Source organism: Salvia miltiorrhiza, chromosome 2 (genome assembly GCF_028751815.1).
Source record: "Salvia miltiorrhiza cultivar Shanhuang (shh) chromosome 2, IMPLAD_Smil_shh, whole genome shotgun sequence".
NCBI classification, from domain to species: domain Eukaryota; kingdom Viridiplantae; phylum Streptophyta; class Magnoliopsida; order Lamiales; family Lamiaceae; genus Salvia; species Salvia miltiorrhiza.
The window spans coordinates 69,268,167-69,287,685 of NC_080388.1; the positions used below are offsets into that span (position 1 = coordinate 69,268,167).

Sequence of the window (19,519 nt, forward strand, 5' to 3'; positions counted from 1 at the left end):
TTCGATATAACAAAGATAACTTTGTCGTTATTATATTAATATTAGAATATTTAAATAAAGAATGAGCGTGTACTAGCTCATGATCTCATATAGTCATATATAATAGAATAATAATATAATATATACCTCAAAAAAGAAAAAAAAAGAAATGAGCTGGGTTTATTATTATAAGTAATAAGTTGGTAGTCAAAGGTACTTTGCATATATGTCTGCACCACATGCACCCGGTTTTATGACAGCCAGTAAGTGATAACTGATAAGCATATTTAATGTATATTCGATTGGCAGTTTCAAATGCAGTATACAGTTCAAGGTTGACAAATCATAGATAAAATTAAACTAATGTGAAAATAAAGTAAGATCCAAATCACAATTACGGTGCATCTCTTCTGAGTTATCGGCATGTTATCATGAAAAGTATATGAGTTAATTAGTGCCATCCAAGTTCTAATCACCAAAAAGATGGGTTGAAAATATATTTTCAAATTAAAGATCGGACAAGAAAATTACATAAATTTCTAAATAGCAATTTTATTTTTATTTTTTTCAAAACGAATATAACCAAACCAAATTAAGAGCATTAAAGACTATGAATAGGTTGAATATTCTAATTAGAATGAGTTGGCAATGAGGAAAAATTCTGGGAAAAGTCTGAGAGTAAGTCAAGTGTACGTTATGTCTGCCAATCACGTCTCTTAATTGTGACATATGAAATTGGAAGATAATTGATGTAGAATTGTAGATATAATGAAAGTTGATCAGATTTTATCAAATTAATATTTGACACAAGAAAAATTAGAAGAAATTATGTGTTGATATAATGATAGCTAGGATAATTAATGTATAAATTACTCCCTCCAATTTTTTTTATAAGCCGTCCTTAGCTTTTTCACAGGTTTTAATAATAATTAAAAAAAACCTAAACTAACCTTATTTAATGACACAAGACTGCAAAGAAAACTAGGGAGAAGAAACGAGTTTATTAGATAAAGCTTTGACTATAAGTCTATAATTAATGAGATTAGGGGTAGAGAGGGTAACTAAACGTAAAACGGCTTATATTTTGCAAACAATATTTTTTATAAAACGACTTATAAAAAAGATTGGAGGGAGTATTAGAGATGTCATGTTCGAATTCACTGTCACATAATTTTTAAAATATCGACAATTTTTAAATAGTTTTTTATACTTTTAATGACAAGAGATCGTGTGTGTGTGTGAGAGGGGGGGTGGTTGGAGAATTATTAGGGTGAAGAGGGTGAGGATTGAACCTCGCTTTTTCTCCCTGAGATGGATGAAGAATACCACTAAATTATACTCCCTCCGTCCCGCCCAAGATGCTACATATTCTTTTTTGGGTCGTCCCAACGAAGATGCTACATTTCTATATTTGGCAAAAATAAGAAATTTTAAACACTTAATTAACACTAATTAAGTATTTCTTTATTACATTTTCTCTCCCTACTTATCACTTTATTACATTCTCTTTCTTACTTTATCACTTTATTACTTTCTCTCTCCTACTTTATCACTTTATTATTACCACACTTAAAACATTAATCTACAATTCCTTAAATCCCGTGCCGAAAAACAAATGTAGCGCCTTGGCCGGGACGGAGGGAGTATGTTTGTGATGGATAGTTTTTATCTTTTGAAATTAAAAGTGAGTACAAACCAATTAAGGCCATTGAGGTTTGCAAATTGTCGTTTTGAATACCACAAATTTGACTGTCGAGTCGAGTGTCGATTCTGACAAGTTTTATAATTTTGTTATATAGGTCCATCTCGTATGCGTTTCAAGCCAAGTAAGGCCAAATTGGGTATAGTAATTACTTGCTCTTCTTCGACACGTACGGTTTGAATTGGGTTGTGGATTATCATAGATTTATAATTATCATAGATTTATCATAGATTTATTTGAAGTACTTCATTAAGAAATTTACAAATTACATAATTAAAACTCAAAATATAATTTTCTTTTCTTCTCTAATTTTAGTATTCAACTTTTAAGTCGTCTTTTGTAAGTCTTCAGATAAAAAGATCCATATCAATCACTTTCCTATTTTTTGCTTGATCACTAATTTTATGTTACAGCCTACATTCTTTATAATCTTCTTTCTTTCTTTCCCACCACAACTCATATAAATACTACTAAAGCATAAAATATTTTAAACAATATATATATATATATATATATATATATATATATATATATATCGAACTCAGGACCATAAATCCATCCAACATGATTACGAATCAACTGTAAATCTTGATGATCTAAGGGCTGAAAATGATTCTTATTTTATATCTTAAGAAATGCTCTTATTTTAGCCCTTCCCTATATATATATATCCACTTTGGGAAGGACTACCGTGAGAGCAACTCTTAAAATAAAAAATAAGAACTATGAAAAATGTATGAATATTTTATGTAAAACACATATGAATTCGTTATGAATTGCGAAAAATAAATTTTTGCTACCTTTGGTATTCGAACTCAGGACCATGAATTAATTCATCCAACATAATGATGAATCAACCGTAGATCTTGATGATCTAAGAGCTGAAAATAGTTCTTATTTTATATCTTAAGAAGTGTACTTATTTTTGTCCTCATCTATCCACTTTTATCAATATAATTTGTTGTTTGGATTTTGGCCAATTTCCTTAAAATTGAAAGTAAAACTTTAAATCATGTGAAGACTTACAAAAGACGACTTAAAATCTCATCCGATATCCAAATCTCAGTGTTTGGATTTTGTCCAATTTCCTTAAAATTGAAAGTATAATTAATCAATTAATTAAGTGGTGGGCCATATAGATAGAACGGAAGTACGGCGTTAGGTAACCAGTTATTTCTGGGATGGTTCGACCTCTGAATATCACAAATGAACTCATTTAACGCCTGCTCATTTATTAACTTCCGCAAACAAGAAACACGACCACCGTCCACCAATCCTAAACCTTTTATTTACTCTTTTTTTCCCCTCTCATTTGCAAGTTTCGGATATAGCTACAGCAGTCAATGGAACCTGAGGTTCCAATTTATGGCAAGAACAATTACTACAATAGTTATAGTGTAAGTCTCTGCGTGTATGTGTGTGTGTGAGAGACGAACAAAGCATGCCTTGAATGGTGTTTGTAATTCCTTCAACTAATTTGATTGCTAAAATAAGCGTGTAAAATTAATTGCAGTCGGAAGAGCGGATAGCAGAAGAGAGGGCCATAGACGACTGGCTTCCAATCACATCTTCGCGGACAGCAAGATGGTGGTTTTCAGCATTCCACAACGTGACCGCCATCGTGGGCGCCGGAGTCCTCAGCCTCCCTTACGCCATGTCCCAACTCGGATGGTAACACGCACATGCAGTTTGACTTTGACCTAATATCTATATCTATGTGTATGGTGACGTGGCGCGGTGTGCAGGGGTCCCGGTGTGTCGTTCCTGGTGCTATCCTGGGTGGTGACGCTCTACTCGTTGTGGCAGATGGTGGAGATGCACGAGCTCGTGCCGGGGAAGCGCTTCGACCGTTATCACGAGCTCGGACAGCACGCCTTCGGACACAAGCTCGGTCTGTGGATCGTGGTCCCCGTGCAGCTCGTGGTTCTAGCCGGATTGAACATAGTTTACCTCATCACAGGCGGCACATCGCTGCAAAAATTCCACCATTTGGTTTGCAAAGATTGCAAGAAAATCAAGCTCACTTATTTCATACTCATTTTCTCCTCCGTCCACTTCGCCCTCTCCCAACTCCCCACCTTCAACTCCATCTCCGGCGTGTCCCTCGCCGCTGCTGTCATGTCGATAAGGTACGTACATTTATAATTAAATCTATATATATATATATATAATTAAAGAGATTTGTTGTTGCAGTTATTCTACGGTGGCTTGGGCAGCTTCGGTTGAGAAAGGAGTTGTAGCGGGCGTGGAATATGGGTATAAATCGAGGAGTGAGGCTGGAACGGTGTTCAACTTCTTCAACGCGCTGGGGAGCATGGCGTTCGCGTATGGCGGCCACAACGTGGTGATGGAGATCCAAGCTACTATGCCGTCCACGCCGCATAAGCCTTCCAGGAAACCTATGTGGAAGGGGGTCGTGGTTGCTTATGTTATCGTCGCGCTCTGCTACTTTCCCGTTGCTATCATTGGATTCTGGGTGTTTGGTAATAAAGTAGACGAAAACATTCTCATAACGTTGGACAAACCTAGATGGCTCATCGCCATGGCTAACATGTTTGTTGTGGTCCATCTTGTTGGAAGCTATCAGGTTAATTAATTATCTTTTTTTTTTGTTATATTCTTTTTCAAGTTGTTGATTTAGTATTACATGATATACATATGTAGTTGTATGCAATGCCGGTTTTTGACATGATAGAAGCTGTGCTCACAAAGAAGCTCAAGTTGAAGCCAACTTGGTATCTGCGATTTATTTCAAGGAATGCTTATGTTGGTAAGTCTTTTTTTTTTTTTAAACTCCAACAAACCACTCATTTTAGCTTAATTGTTAATTATTTAATTGTATTTTTTTAAAGCTTTCACAACATTCATTGCTATCACATTCCCTTTCTTCAATGCGCTCCTTGGATTTTTCGGAGGATTTGGGTTCGCGCCAACCACATATTTTGTAAGAAACTAATTCTATGTATATAAAACAATTCAACACGAATTAACTGCAGAAATGTGACACAGAAAAATTTAATATTTGTGCAGCTTCCCTGTATTATATGGCTTATGGTTCACAAGCCACGGATGTTGAGCTTTTCTTGGTTGGCCTGCTGGGTATGCCTATATATATATTCATACCCAGTTTCATTAATTAGTACTGCTAATTATTTAATTTCCTGATTTTTTTTTCTGATTATTTTAATTTGCTTGTGAATTTTCAGTTTTGCATAATATTTGGTGTCCTCTTGATGTTTGTTGGACCAATTGGCGGGCTCAGGCAGATTATACTTGAAGCCAAAGATTATAAATTCTACCAGTAATTAAAGTCTTAATTGTAATTTTCTTGATAGCTATATTATATGTACTTTCTTTAGGGGATCTGTATATGAATATATCTTTAATTTATTGGTTCAATTTTTTTTTTCGTTGTAGAGAGTGACAGAAATTCGATATAATTAACAAAGATAACTTTGTCGTTATTATATTAATATTAGAATATTTAAATAAAGAATGAGCGTGTACTAGCTCATGATCTCATATATATAATAATATATACCTCAAAAAAGAAGAAAAAAAATGAGCTGGGTTTATTATTATAAGTAATAAGTGGGAAGTCAAAGGTACTTTGCATATATGTCTGCGCCACATGCACCCGGTTTTATGACAGCCATGCGTAGTGATAAGCAAATTTAATGTATATTCAATTGGCAGTTTCAAATGCTGTATACAGTTCAAGGTTGACAAATCATAGATAACATTAAACTAATGTGAAAATAAAGTAAGATCCAAATCACAATTACGGTGCATCTCTTCTGAGTTATCGGCATGCTATCATAAAAAGTATTTGAGTTAATTAGTGCCATCCAAGTTCTAATCACCAAAAAGATGGGTTGAAATAATATTTTCAAATTAAAGATCGGACAAGAAAATTACATAAATTTCTAAATAGCAATTTTATTTTTATTTTTTTGAAACGAATATAACCAAACCAAATTAAGGGCAAAGACTATGAATAGGTAGCTGAATATTCTAATTAGAATGAGTTGGCAATGAGGAAAAATTCTGGGAAAAGTCTGAGAGTAAGTCAAGTGTTATGTCTGCCAATCACGTCTCTTACTTGTGACATATGAAATTGGAAGATAATTGATGTAGTGTAGATATAATGAAAGTTGACCAGATTTTATCAAATTAATATTTGACACAAGAAAATTTAGAAGAAATTATTTGTTGATATAATGATAGGATAATTAATGTATAATTATTAGAGATGTCATGTTCGAATTCACTGTCACATAATTTTTAAAATATCAACAATTTTTAAATAGTTTTTATACTTTTAATGACAAGAGATTGTGTGTGTGTGTGTGAGAGGGAGGTGGTTGGATAATTATTAGGGTACTGAAGACGGTGAGGATTGAACCTCGCTTTTTCTCCCTGAGATGGATGAAGAATACCACTAAATTATATTGTTTGTGATGGATAGTTTTTATCTTTTGAAATTAGAAGTGAGTACAAACCAATTAAGGCCATTGAGGTTTGCAAATTGTCGTTTTGAATACCACAAATTTGACTGTCAAGTGTCGATTCTGACAAGTTTTAATTGTAATTTTGTTATATAGGTCCATCTCGTATGCGTTTCAAACCAAGTAAGGCCAATTTGGGTATAGTAATTACTTGCTCTTCTTCGACACGTACGGTTTGAATTGGGTCGTGGATTATCAGTTTTGCATAATCTTTGGAGCAGTTCTCCAAAACCTACAACTTGTTTGCATAAACCATCAAATCGTACTCTCAGTTATTCTACAAATGTTCTACTACTCATTTAATTTATATACGTGAGGGTTGAGTTCTAGTACAAATTCATAAATGTTAAGAACATTAATTGCACCTAACATATAAAGTTATTATATTAACGTATAAACTAACTGCATTTTCTTAATAATAAATTTCCCTGTAAATGTCCTCCATTTATTCAAACCAACACCACTAAAAGGCATGCATATATTTTATAAATCAAGTGTAGTTATTCTATTAATTAAATGTAAAAAGTTTGTAGTTTATATATATAAAAGAAGTTTGTATTTGATTCAATCCCTATACGTAGAAAACACTAACTTATAAGTTAGAGCATCCACATTGGTTGCATTGGTCTGACTCATGGGATCACTTATGAGTTAAGGTATGCATTGGTCTAACTCGTTCTGCTGACTCATATCAATTAGTTTTGATTTTTGCCTTTTTTATTTAAAAGATAAAATTAAAATTACCTAAATTAAAAGATAAAATTAAAAATGAGTGTTTTAATTAAAAAATAAAAAATTATATGCAAAATGAAAGAGGGAACAGTTCAAGTAGTTCTATGCTTTTTCTCTAAAAATATTAATACAAGATGAATATTATTTTCACACTTGAGAATTATTTCTGAAGTGAATTTATTTTCTTTAATTATGTGAGCAAAAAAATATTTTCAATTAACTTCGGCAGCTTTTACAAGTCAAGTAATATTGACCAAAATTAAATTATACGGAGTAGTATATTAAACAAGTGTCTCTTCATAAATTAAAGAATTGAGGTATTTATGAATTTATATTTTTCCTCGAAATGAATGTGAATCACAACCATATATAAAATCTGAACTGATTGTATATGTGTGTAAATTCAAAATCTGATTTTAATTTTATTCCCACGTAATACACGCGTTAGACATAAATTGAAGATGAACTGGGCTCATTCAGATGAGCCAGAGCTCGAGTCAACAAAGCCTGCATCGGTCGACACATAGCTTGGTTGACTTGAGTCAGCCCTATAAGCCAACCGATGTGGATACTCTTATAAATGAAGAGATAAAAAACAAGTCTTTGAATATGACAAAATTTACATGATTGGTGATAGTCTAACATTAGTAAAATTAAAAATTAGTGACATTGATATGTGTGCATTGGTTTACCGAGAGGAGGTTAATGACTAATCTCAAGACTTAAGGATCTTGAGTTCAAGTCCTCCATCGCACAGTGTCTGAATTTATTTATTTTTTATGTAATTTATCAAAAAAAAAGTGATACTGACATTTTGACATAGATTTACATGAAAATTAGTGACACTCACTTGGGGTATTAATTTGTTAAACTTTATAAGTTGAATTACATATTGAAACAAAAATCGTGATCTAAATAATCCCATTGTCATAATAATTACTTCTCAAATATTGTGAATCTTTGATTGGACGGATGTTTTTTTTGAAAGGAGACCTATTCAAATTTTTCTTTTGCTAGGCCCATAAGAAAAAAACTCACTTACGAGCTATTACAAGTTTATTCGAATATGAAATTCAATCTTTTCTATAAAAAACAAAAAAGAAATTTAATCTTAAAAATTTAGAAATATAGCATTCCGTTTTATTTGGCCCAGCCTATAAGGGCCATACGGACTCTACGTCATCTCCTTCCTCCAATATACCAGTGGTAGTCCTTCGTAAATGCGGCACACGCCTTTTTCTTTCGTTTAGAGCTGTTTTCGAGTGTTTATTCATTTTGCCATTTAACAATTCATATTCAGATCTTAAAAATAATTATTTGAATTTTGATAATTTAAAATAGGCTTTTGAAGTAATTAAATTTAAATCGATGAAAATGAAAAAAATTGCCACTATTATTATTATTATTATTATTATTATTATTATTATTATTATTATTATTATTATTATTATTTTAACCTAACCACCTTCGAGCTACGAGCCTACAACTCAGTCACCAAGACTAAAGCATGATAAAACGGTATTAGTGAACTATAATTAATAATTATAAAATTAAAACTCAAATTGAAAAAAAGTTTTAGAAATAATTAAAAAGGCAAAATGCATCTTCAAGTCCCTGTACTTTTACTTTTTATTTCGTTAGATCCTCGTACATTTTTTCGTTTTAATAGGCCCTTCTACTTTTTATTTTGATTTCATTCGATCCTTATTTAATAGAATGGTTAACTTTTCCGTTATCATTATTTATATATGGAATAAATTTCTACATCTTATACTAACTGTGTATTTCTTTTAATAACTAATAAATTTTCCTTTTCCTCCACTGTCTTATGCTCGAGAAACCAAATCAAATTCAATCAAATTTTTGAAAATCCAACTCCATTTTTGTAGCTTGTTTGGTGAATTAATTTCACATGTGCTTTAATGGTTATCCACCTCACTAATGGCCAATTCCCTGAAGAGTCAGATCACCAAGAAATTGTATACGCCTACAATACCACCTCTCCAACCTCTCCAACCATGTTATCTACGTACTCACACTCGCACGCCGGGTTTCGTGGCCATCTTCAGTTGTGTTTTAGAATTTTTGATGAAAATTTTATTTGGGCAAAGTTGAGAGAATATGACGATGAAGAAGGGGGAGGAAGAGGAAAATTCAATAGTTATTAAAAGAAAAAACAATAACTAGGACAATATGTGGAAATTTATTTTGTAAATAAATAATGATGTTTAGTTTAGATAACGAAAAAGTTAACCATTCCGTTAAATAAGGATTGATTAAAATTAAAATAAAAAATACAAGGATCTATTAAAACAAAAAAATGTATAAGGATCTAATGAAACAAAAAGTAAAAGTATAGGGATTTGAAGATGTATTTTGTCTAATTAAAAATGAAAAGTTGAACATGAATGAGGTATTTATGTGGGACATCAAAATTGTACAGGAGATCTCAAGTGATGTTATACAGTGTCACTATTTAATTTTTTGTTCTATTTTAGAAAAAATATTTTTTGGCCCTTTTCTTTTTTCAAAAAATTCATATACAGAGTGAGAGTTCATCACTTGTTTAAGAAAATAGCAATAGGGTTTTAACATAAAATACAAATTAATTCTCAAGTATTCAAAGTCACCGCTACACCTAAATCTCAATGACGCGATTCTAGTAGATGAACATATCCGCCATTTTTGTTCGATTAATTTGCGTCATCAGCTGCAGCAAATCTTGAATAGGGTTGTGGAAATGGCAGCCCTAATCTACCAGATCTTCTCATCGGCGGCGCTGCTGGCGCAGGGGTTCTACCACCTCATCTCCGCCACCAGAAACCACCTCAAATTCCCCGCCGATTACGTCGCCAAACCCTACCATCCCCTCCCCTTCACCGCCGCCGCCGCCGCCCACCACCACCACCACCGGTGGCGGCATCTGCAGCTCTACCTCATCATCCTCTGCCTCATCATCGCAATCATCCACCAGCTCATCGTCTCCTCCGACGCCGATCCACTCGTCAAAGGCCGCACCGCCGTCTACCTCTTCACCTCCCTCCAATCCGCCGCATTGCTCTTCGCCTTCCTCCTCCTCGCCCTCGCCCTCCTCCTCTCCGACGCCACGTCGCTCCTCCCTCTCCCGCTGGATCTCTTCTTTGCCGTCGCCTCCACGCTCTTCTTCCTCGATTATTCCCTCCTCTCGTCCTCCGCCGCCGTGCAGACCTCTGATCTCCAGGCCAAATGCACCTCCACCTCCGCTGGCATCTCCGCGCTCTCCTCCGCCTTGTGCCTGGCCCTCGCCTGCCAGCCGAAACTGTTCGTGGCTGACGCCGCCCTCGGTGCCTCCTTCTGTTTACAGGGGCTATGGGCGCTGCAGACCGGCCTCTCGCTCTACGTCGACGCCTTCATCCCGGAGGGCTGCCACAAGCTCTTAGATGTGGTGAGCGGCGTCGACGGATCGACCAAGTGCGATTTGGACGACTCCAAGCTGAGGGCGGTCGCGATTCTCGACCTCATTTTTGTTCTTCACGTCGTCTTAGTGCTTGTTATCTTCCTCGTGGTCTACACTGTTGTTGCCAAGACTCTCGGCGTCCGTACCAGATTGGGATCGTATGAAGCATTGCCAAATACTTCCCTCGATCCGAATCACATCCAATTGAAAGCTATGACCGGCACCCAGGCGTAAACAATTTAGGTACCAATGCTCTTTCTTCTTTTTTCCCTAATTGCATTACTAATTGTAGTGAGAAATTAAACTTGTGTTGTGATGTGAAGTTAGAATTGTTTCTTGATGAAAAGCACTTCATATGCTAATTAGACTCCACTAGATAACAAGCTCCCTTGATTTTTTTTTGGTATTTAGTGCTCGGCCCTACCATTTCCCTACCATTTTTATGTCTGTTAAATGATTCCTGGTTGCTTCTAACTTGCTCGATGATGATGTGTCGCGTGGTTGTTAGACATTGTGTTTAAAGATTGCATCTACGGTGGGCGATAATTTTTTACCATAGAGCTCATATATATAGTACTAATTTAGTGATAATAGCTGCTTGGATCACTTGTCCTTGATTGGTTTGATAACCTCATTGCCTTGCTTTATTACCTACTTAGCATTGAATTCCTAAATGAGAGTGACAGATCATGAAAGGAGAATGATCACTCTATCTTATTGATGAATTAAATGAACACTAAATGTGTTGCATTTGGCTCCTTAGTCAATTAAATCTTTAGACGAAGACTTGTATGGATCACTCGGTGAATGAAGGATAGTATTAGTAAAGGCCCAATATTTGCTTATAATGACTTGTAAAACAGTTTGTCACCATAGGTGTTTGACCAGTTCATAAAATATTCCCCTAATTGCCTGTTTATATTTGTTCAAGGTGTTCCTTGTTTTGTGGGGAGCAAGAGAGGAAAGGTTCCTGGTGAGGAAGTAAAGATATGATGCAAAATTAAGTGATTGTTGGTTCTAAATGCCAGGCCGCAAAACAAAGCATTTCCTTATTTTGGACGTATAATCCTTCGATTCCTTCCTAATTCTTATTAAACTGGATGATTTGTTAGAAAAATGAGCCCTATTCATCCAAGATGGCCAACTTTTTAGGGTGTAACTCATGAAGGAGGGCAGACCAGCATGATGACCAAAGATACAGGGGATTAACCTTAAAAGTTTGTTTTATAGAGTTCATCATGTTTAGTCACAGAGATGAAGTCCTGTCAATGGAATTCAGAAATTGAACTCCTAATAACCGATGATTTATGTAAGTAGAAACTGTTGTTAATTGTCACTTGTCAGTTCTCTATTTAGGGCAGTCATAAACCACAGAGTAAACTTGGTAATTTCATTCCATTTAATGTTTGAGGTTATTAGATGTGGGTCGAAAGGCTTTATTTGATCCATTGTTATTGGTTTTCAACGCTGTATACACCATCCTGAACCTCTATCGTTATCATGCTGCGTTAGTTTCCCTTTTCTGTCTCATTTTGAACAAGTAGTGATAAGTTCAGGGGAATGATATTGATGGTGCCTTCTCCTTCAAATGTGACTCGTCTCTTGTTTTTCTAAGGGAACAAATATTGGATGCTGATGGTGAATTGTCTTTGTAAGTTAAGAGCTTCCTCTTTAATATATGTTGTGATGAATAATGCAGGTTAGTTCATGAAACAGATTGGTGAAATTACTCAGCAATGCTTTTGGAGGTCCCAATTTGGTGTAATGTATGATTGAGAAAAGCTGTGTTACCCTCGGAATACATTTTGTGCGTGTATAGTACACAATTACATCATATTTGTTGATTTATGAATTATGATGTTGCTGCTCATCTCTGTCCAACATATTAGCCTATACTAGTCTAGATTTTGGGTAAATGTACGTTTCTAAGTTCTAACCTATATTTCAGTGCATTACAAAAATATCACATCCATCCTTCAACGATGTATAACTTTTGTGTTTTTAGGACCTGACTCTTGCACATTCTCGTTAGATTTAAATATTCTTCATTTTCTTTAGAAAGTAGAGTATTTTATTCACAAAAAATTAATATGTTTTCTAAAATTCACTGTTTTCTTAGGGAAAATGTCGCCAAAATATTGACCTCTTTTTTAATAATGTCACGATTTTAAACTTTTGGCAATATTTGTGCAAAACGTTTTGATAGTTTTTCAAGGGTTAATTGTAGATTATGGCTTGACCTTTGGATCGATTTGTAGAAATAGTTGGACTTTTTTTAAAATTCAAAAAAAAAGGAGCACCGATCTTTAATGAAAGATACAAAATTGGGCTTACAATTTGGGCTGAAATTATGACGTGAAAGGCTTGAAATTGGCGTATATATTATCTGGAAATTTATTAGAGTTAGAGCACTCCCACCAGATCACTTAAATGCATCACTAACTTTAAATTTAGGCTAAAACAATTGAAAATGAGATAAAACATGCATCCAGCAGATCCCCTAAATTGAATGGGGCCCACAAAAAATTTTACACCTACCTAAATTCAATCTTAAATTTACACCCACTCTAAATTTATTTTAAGCTTATAATTAGTAGGGCCCACACATAATTATTGTTTTTATGTAGAAAATAGGAGCTCTGCTGTATGCATTTATAAAATCGAGATCCTAAAATTAAATAGGGAAGCTTTAGGGAGAAATATAGGAGCATAATTTTGGGATTTCTGCTGGGAGTGCTCTTAAATGACCGTTTTAACTTTTAAGTTTAAGAGTTGACAAAAATCACATCTTGAATTTGCCGTATCTTAAAATCACAAATCCGGAAGCATTCAACGTTGTTCTAAGGAGAATTGGATATAGGGTTGTGCATCGGTCGGTTCGGCCCACCAACCGACCCAAAAAACACAAACCGATTGACCGATGGTTTGGATGATTTATGGACCGAACCGACCGAAGTTTTAAGATCAGCCGTCGAAATATTCGGTTTTCAACCGACCGAATCGAGGCAAAAAGTTGGAAGCCGCGCGGTGGTGAAGAAGAGCGAGTTACAGGTGAGGCGACGGCGCAAGGGAGGCTGGAGGCCGTGCGGCGGAGAAGGAGGGCGGGTTACAGGTGGGTGGCGATGCAAGGGAGGCTGGAGGCCGCGCGACGGTGAAGAAGGGCAAGTACAGGTGGTTGTGTGCGGCGGGTGGAGAGAGGAACTGCTGCTTGGAGCATGTCTCGCTGGAGGTCTCGCCGATCTGGAATTGGCTTCGGGATATGGAGGGAGGCGAGCTCTGATTTTTGGGGTGGGGAGGCGCCGCATGAGAGTAAGAGAAGTGAGTTGGGGAGGCGCCGCATGGAATAGGATTAGGAATTAGGTTTTGGGGTGGGGACTGGGGAGGCGCCGCATGGAATAGGCTTAGAAATTAGGAACTTAGGTTTAGGAATATATATATTATCGGTCGGTTCGGTTTTCGACCGACCAAAACCAGGAAAACCGAACCGATCGAAAAAATTGAAATTTCTAAAAAAAATCAGCCGAACCGACCGACTATAGCAAAAAAATCGACCGAAAACCGATCGGTTCGGCCTATTTTTGGTCGATTTTTTCGATCGACTCGGTTTTTGCTCACCAGTCACCCCTAATTGGATATAGCAATTTTGTGTAGAATAGTTGATTTGCGATTTAGGAAATGCCAGATTTAAGATGTGATTTTTTAAAAAAAAAATTGACTTAGGGGAGTTGGGGAGGGGGAGCAGTGGGGTTTGAACCCGGGACCTCACTGTTCACACACAGGAGGTCGCACCGCTTGGTGTCCCCTTGAGGACTTTAAACTTAAAACGATGATGTTGTATTTTAGGTGAAATACTGAATTTCAGCATAATATACGTCAATTTTGAGCCTTTCGTGTCATAGTCCGAGCATGAAAAATGTAAGTTCAGACTATTTTTGCAAAAATTATGAAAAGTTAGGCCTTTTTTTGCATTTTTTAAAGGTCATGTCATTTTGTGCAAATCACTACAAAAATGAGGACATAAACTACACTTGTAATCTTTTTCCAATAATATCATGAGGCTCAAATTATAGCATCGAAAAACTCACGTGACAACCTGGATCTGATGTGGAAATACACGTGCACTATAGAAAATTATGTGGTAGTTGCCACATCAAATTTATCGTCACGGGGATATTCTAATGTCAAAATCTAAGCCTCGTAAAGTTATTGAAAAATTCTGAAATATTGTGTCCAAATTTACTAGAAATTCATGTATAATATTGGAAAAGAGATGAATTATTGTACTAGTACAGTTTTTTTTTTTTTTTTGTTCTCATAACAAGTAAAGTTTTTTTTTTCAGTGAGCAAATTATAACAGGTCAAATTAATTAAAAGCTTGATATACATATTGTATAAAATTATCTAATCAAATAAGCAATTCGCACACATGTGATACATTTACATCACATAAAGGTGGAAAAATAACTGCACGTAGATGGAATCACAATCCACACACAAAAATTAAACTTCACTGCACGCATGCATGCGAAAAAAATTGTATATTATTAACTCATTTAACAAGCTTGCTCCTAAAGCTAATATTGTCAAGCTCAACTTTGACTCATTTAATTAATGAACTTTACTGAACAAACTTTTATTAAATTGGAATTCAAGTAGCTCACCAATAATAGCTTGATTTATTTAGAGCCAATTTAGCATCTTGTTGGATTTCTTCATTTATGATTTTTTTTTTAATATTTTTTAATCAATCTTGGTGGTGGTGGTGAATATATTGGGTGATCGTTGTATCGGTGGTGGCCAATCAATTTTTTGTTTCCTCGTTATTATGAGACGCCCTTGCTCAAAGAGATGAGAAATGGTCAAATCCATACTAATGCGAAAAACTCTGCCCTAGTCTTAGTCTCCTCTTTACCATGATCATCAATAAAAACAAATAATTAAAATAGTTTCAAACTTGGACTGGAGTGATTGAACGGGTGATAAATTAATTTAAAATAAATTAGTATTATGTTTCGAGTATTTTATCACTACTATCACTTCACATAATACTACAATTTTGTTTCTTATTAGATAAAAACAGGAACTTTACGTATTCAATCCTTTATTCAGCTTGTAACTTGCAATTTACAATCTACTTTTTACAAAGACTCTAGCAAAATTCATTATAGCTAGTGTTTGTATTTTTCACTTATTTAGAAGTAAGAGAAATTCGACAAATATGTTGAATCGCATTGCATAATAATACTATATCATAATTATTTGAAAAATAATCCTATATCAGAGCCATTATCGTACACGATATGTAACATACGGATAATGTCGCCGATTATGTCCGATACAAAATTTGTGAGCACAATTAGGCTATGTGTTTTTAAGGCAGTGTCTTAAAATTTTGTGTGTGCCATCCATCCTCTCACTATTATATTTATATTTTAATAATAATTTTTTATAAAAATAAAAGTATTATAGTATTATGAATTATGCTTGATTTTTATTTACAAAAATTTAAAATTTTAAAAAGTAGATATACCCTAACTTTGAATTTATAAACTTTAATAATGAATTAAAAGTAAATTTTAATAATAAAAAATAATTATATATCCTAATTGAATCGAATGAATCTTAATTAATAATCATAAAATTAAGTTAAAGCATATAAAATTAAATTAAAAAAAAAAAGCAAAAATCGAAACTGAGATGCATAACACTATAGGTTGTATACTGAATCTCAAGTTTAAATTTAATGCTTTAATACCAGCTGTGCTTACCACCTTAAGCGCAATCTAGCATGCTTTATTTAATTCAGATCAACAAAGCCCAACCAAACCTTATTAATTGTACAGCCCATTATATATTTTATAAGGATTAATTGCATCAAAATACCTCACCTTATTCCAAATTTTAGTTTTTTGACAATCTTTTTAATTGTTACAAAAATTTCAACGAACTTTCAATTTGTTGCAATGTCCGTCCGAAATAATTTTTCGGCCAAATTAAATCTGAGTTGACAGCCGAAATGCCAACGTGGCATCAGAAATGCTAAATACACCACCCTCCCCCACCCACGTCACCCTCTCTCTCTCTCTTTCCCCCTCTCCCACCCACGTCACCCTCTCTCTCTCTCTTCCCCATCCCCCTTCCCACTCGGTTCTCACCCTCTCTCTCAGGCGGCCGATTTTCAGGCGCCGGGTGAAAACCCACGGTTGAAGGCGATGGGCTCGGCGGTGGTTGAAAGATCCGCCCAGATCCACTGCCACAACCGCGTGGCGTCCACTCCCCATATCCCCAGTCATAAGGAGGTTAAATTTTGGAACCTAGGATTTGCAGAGGGCGGCGTCGCCGCTTGAAATACGAGCGGCGACGACTGATGATAGAGAGAGAGAGAGTCGAAAGGATGAGGGAGGTTGAGCTCGGCAGCGGTGGTGCTGCTGTTACCCAGGCAAGGACGGAGGGGAGTGGAGAGATGAGATGTGGGTGTTTGTGTGCGGTTCTGTTCGAAGAGAGAGAGAGGATTAGCGAGGATTTGTTGAGGGCTACGTCGCCGCTTCCCCTCCCACGTCATTCTCTCTCTTCCCCCACCCCGTCTTTGCTAGAGTTTGGCACCACCAACGCCGGCGCACGCGGCGACGGAGACGGCCATAAGTGCTCTGCTTTGATGCCCTTCTCGAGATCTCTCTCGCCTGTTCGCCGGCTGGAGGAAGCGGCGGTGGGGAAGGGAGAGGGTTCGCCGGTTGGAGAAGACGCGGCGACGCCGGGGTGGAGGAGGGGGAGAGGTCTGCGCAGGGGGAAGAGAGAGAGAGGGTGACGTAGGTGGGGGAGGGTGGGTGTGTTTTGGCATTTCTGATGCCACGTTGGCATTCCGGCTGCCAACTCAGATTTAATTTGACCGAAAAATTATTCCGGACGGACATTGCAACAAATTGAAAGCTCGTTGAAATTTTTACAACAATTAAAAAGATTGTCAAAAAACCAAATTTTAGAATAAGGTCAGGTATTTTGATGCAATTAACCCATTTTATAACATAGTTTTGATGGGAAAAGAATATAACGTCATGAAATATTTTATTATTATTGTCGTTTAATAATGACCGGGCGAGATTTTTTACCGAATGATTCTAATAAAGTTTTAGTAAAGAAAAATATATAAATAATATATACATATATAGGTAATATATATATAAATAATAATAATAATAATAATAATAAAAAATCGGGCGATTGGCGAGGATGCCTGGCCTTTAGATCCATCCCCCTTATATCAACGTTGGAAAACTCTCTAAATAATCTCTGAACCGTTGGAAAACTCTCTAAAGAATCTCTGAACAGTAGTCAATTGATTCAGAGAATTGAGATTTGAGACTATAGGGTCGTTCATCTCGAATTTCTCAACGAGAGGCAAAGGATTTAATCCTTTTTTTTAAAAGGAAAAAATAGTTCGTGTACTAGATTCATTGAAGGAGGATTTTAAGAATTTTCCCAGAAATTAACACCAAGTCACCAAGTCAAATATGCAAGCGTCACTTATGTCTCAAGCTTTCCTTTATTTATTTGTAGATGATTTGGATTTTTTTTAATATTGGGACCCGTCAGTATCTAGGCATAAACAATACGATTAGTTAACTTCTTATTATTACAACAGCACAAAATTCAATAGGCATAATATACACTAAAATTAAACTTTATAATAATTGAAATGGTTTCCAAAAGTACTCCTTCCATCCCACAAAAAGTCTCATGTTTTCATAAATGGTAAAATTTAATTCTTAACAAAATGTAGACTCTACCACTTTTAATTAATTTACACAGTATTCTCCTTAATTTATAGTATCGTTCAATATTCAGTGTTGGACACCATTCAACTCATAAAGTGAAATTCTTTTTTCACTCACACGTATTCACTTAATGTTTTTTAAAATTCATATCATTAATAGTGTCTCATGTTTTTCAGAGACAAAGAAGGTATGATATTCAAAAAACATGTCGTGCATTGAAGGTAAAAACAGACACAAAATTAGTGCAATACAAAAAATCAACTAAAAATCTCACACCTCTCTAAAGGTAAAACATTTGAGACACTAATTGAAGTTAGCACAGTCAATTTCTAATTGATATGAATATGTTACATCAGATTTTTCAAATACTAATTTACTTATTTTGTATAATTTATAAATTATTACATAAAAATATGATTTCTTTTTTTGACTTGGGGGAGTTGGGGAGGGAGAGCAGTGGGGTTTGAACCTGAGACCTCACTGTTCACACACAGGAAGTCACACCGCTTGGTGTCCCATTGGGGACAAAAATATGAACATATTTAATAATAACTAAATATAGTTGATGATAAAGTGAATCGTGGTTTCATTTTGATGACCAAACATTTGATTTGTAAAAATTACGAGCACTCCCAACAGAAATCCCAAAATTATGCTCCTATATTTCTCCCTAAAGCTTTCCTATTTAATTTTAGGATCTCGATTTTATAAATGTATACACCAGATCTCCTATTTTCTACATAAAACAATAATTATATGTGGGCCCTACTAATTATAAGCTTAAAATAAATTTAGGGTGGGTGTAAATTTAAGATTGAATTTAGGTAGGTGTAAAAAATTTTGTGGGCCCCATCCAATTTAGGGATCTGCTGGATGCATTTTTTTTATCTCATTTTCAATTGTTTTAGCCTAAATTTAGAGTTAGTGATGCATTTAGGTGATCTGCTGGGAATGCTTTGTTAAAATTAAGACACTCGTTAAGAGTAGGTTATATTTGATGCGGGAGAGGTATGAGTTGGTAAAAGTTATCAATATGAAATGGTTTAAATGATAATTTGAAAATTTAGATTTTTTTTAAATACCGAAACTATTCAATTAGAATGCTGCTACACGTTCTTTAATTCACCGAAGTCCAAACACACAGCCTTGACCATTTATTATAGTGAAAATGTTGAGAAGCTTGAAATCTTCACCAACCCTACAGATTCGTTGGGAAATTCTCATTAGGTATGTGATTTTTTACAATTTTATTACTATTGTCAACATCTTTGTTTCATAAGTCGCAATGCCAAATTACACAAAAATATGAAGTGATTATTATTCTCCATTCCTTAATGCTTGCTCAAAAGTCAAAACACATGCAATCACAATCACGGAAGTTTCATGGCTT

General features: G+C 35.2%; 2 protein-coding genes across 4 annotated transcripts; both read left to right on the forward strand.

Annotated features, from left to right (window-relative positions):
• Positions 1-2,832: 2,832 nt before the first annotated feature.
• Positions 2,833-5,080, forward strand: LOC131008697 (lysine histidine transporter 1-like). 2 transcript variants are annotated; one of them, XM_057935706.1, is made up of 8 exons: positions 2,833-3,078; positions 3,195-3,352; positions 3,427-3,810; positions 3,875-4,268; positions 4,346-4,451; positions 4,534-4,625; positions 4,712-4,780; positions 4,888-5,080. In XM_057935706.1, the coding sequence occupies exons 1-8, from the start codon at positions 3,025-3,027 to the stop codon at positions 4,984-4,986; spliced, it is 1,356 nt and encodes a 451-aa protein (XP_057791689.1). In that variant the 5' UTR covers positions 2,833-3,024; the 3' UTR covers positions 4,987-5,080. The 2 variants fall into 2 exon arrangements, with proteins under 2 accessions (XP_057791689.1, XP_057791690.1); XM_057935707.1 differs by having other exon boundaries at positions 2,890-3,072.
• A 4,183-nt stretch (positions 5,081-9,263) lies between these two features.
• LOC131008723 (uncharacterized) lies at positions 9,264-12,347 on the forward strand. Of its 2 annotated transcripts, none has more exons than XM_057935742.1 (2): positions 9,264-10,600; positions 12,057-12,347. In XM_057935742.1, the coding sequence occupies exon 1, from the start codon at positions 9,662-9,664 to the stop codon at positions 10,589-10,591; it is 930 nt and encodes a 309-aa protein (XP_057791725.1). In that variant the 5' UTR covers positions 9,264-9,661; the 3' UTR covers positions 10,592-10,600; positions 12,057-12,347. The 2 variants fall into 2 exon arrangements, with proteins under 2 accessions (XP_057791725.1, XP_057791726.1); XM_057935743.1 differs by having other exon boundaries at positions 9,407-10,600; positions 11,289-12,347.
• Positions 12,348-19,519: the final 7,172 nt, after the last annotated feature.

What these genes read in the sequence shown, in the direction of transcription:
- LOC131008697 (XM_057935706.1), top strand. Translation starts at nt 3,025, where the DNA reads ATGGAACCTGAGGTTCCAATTTATGGCAAGAACAATTACTACAATAGT. An exon ending in TCGCGCCAACCACATATTTT is followed by an intron (nt 4,626 to 4,711) that starts GTAAGAAACTAA and finishes ATATTTGTGCAG; the next exon opens with CTTCCCTGTATTATATGGCT. An exon ending in TTTCTTGGTTGGCCTGCTGG is followed by an intron (nt 4,781 to 4,887) that starts GTATGCCTATAT and finishes GTGAATTTTCAG; the next exon opens with TTTTGCATAATATTTGGTGT.
- LOC131008723 (XM_057935742.1), top strand. Translation starts at nt 9,662, where the DNA reads ATGGCAGCCCTAATCTACCAGATCTTCTCATCGGCGGCGCTGCTGGCG.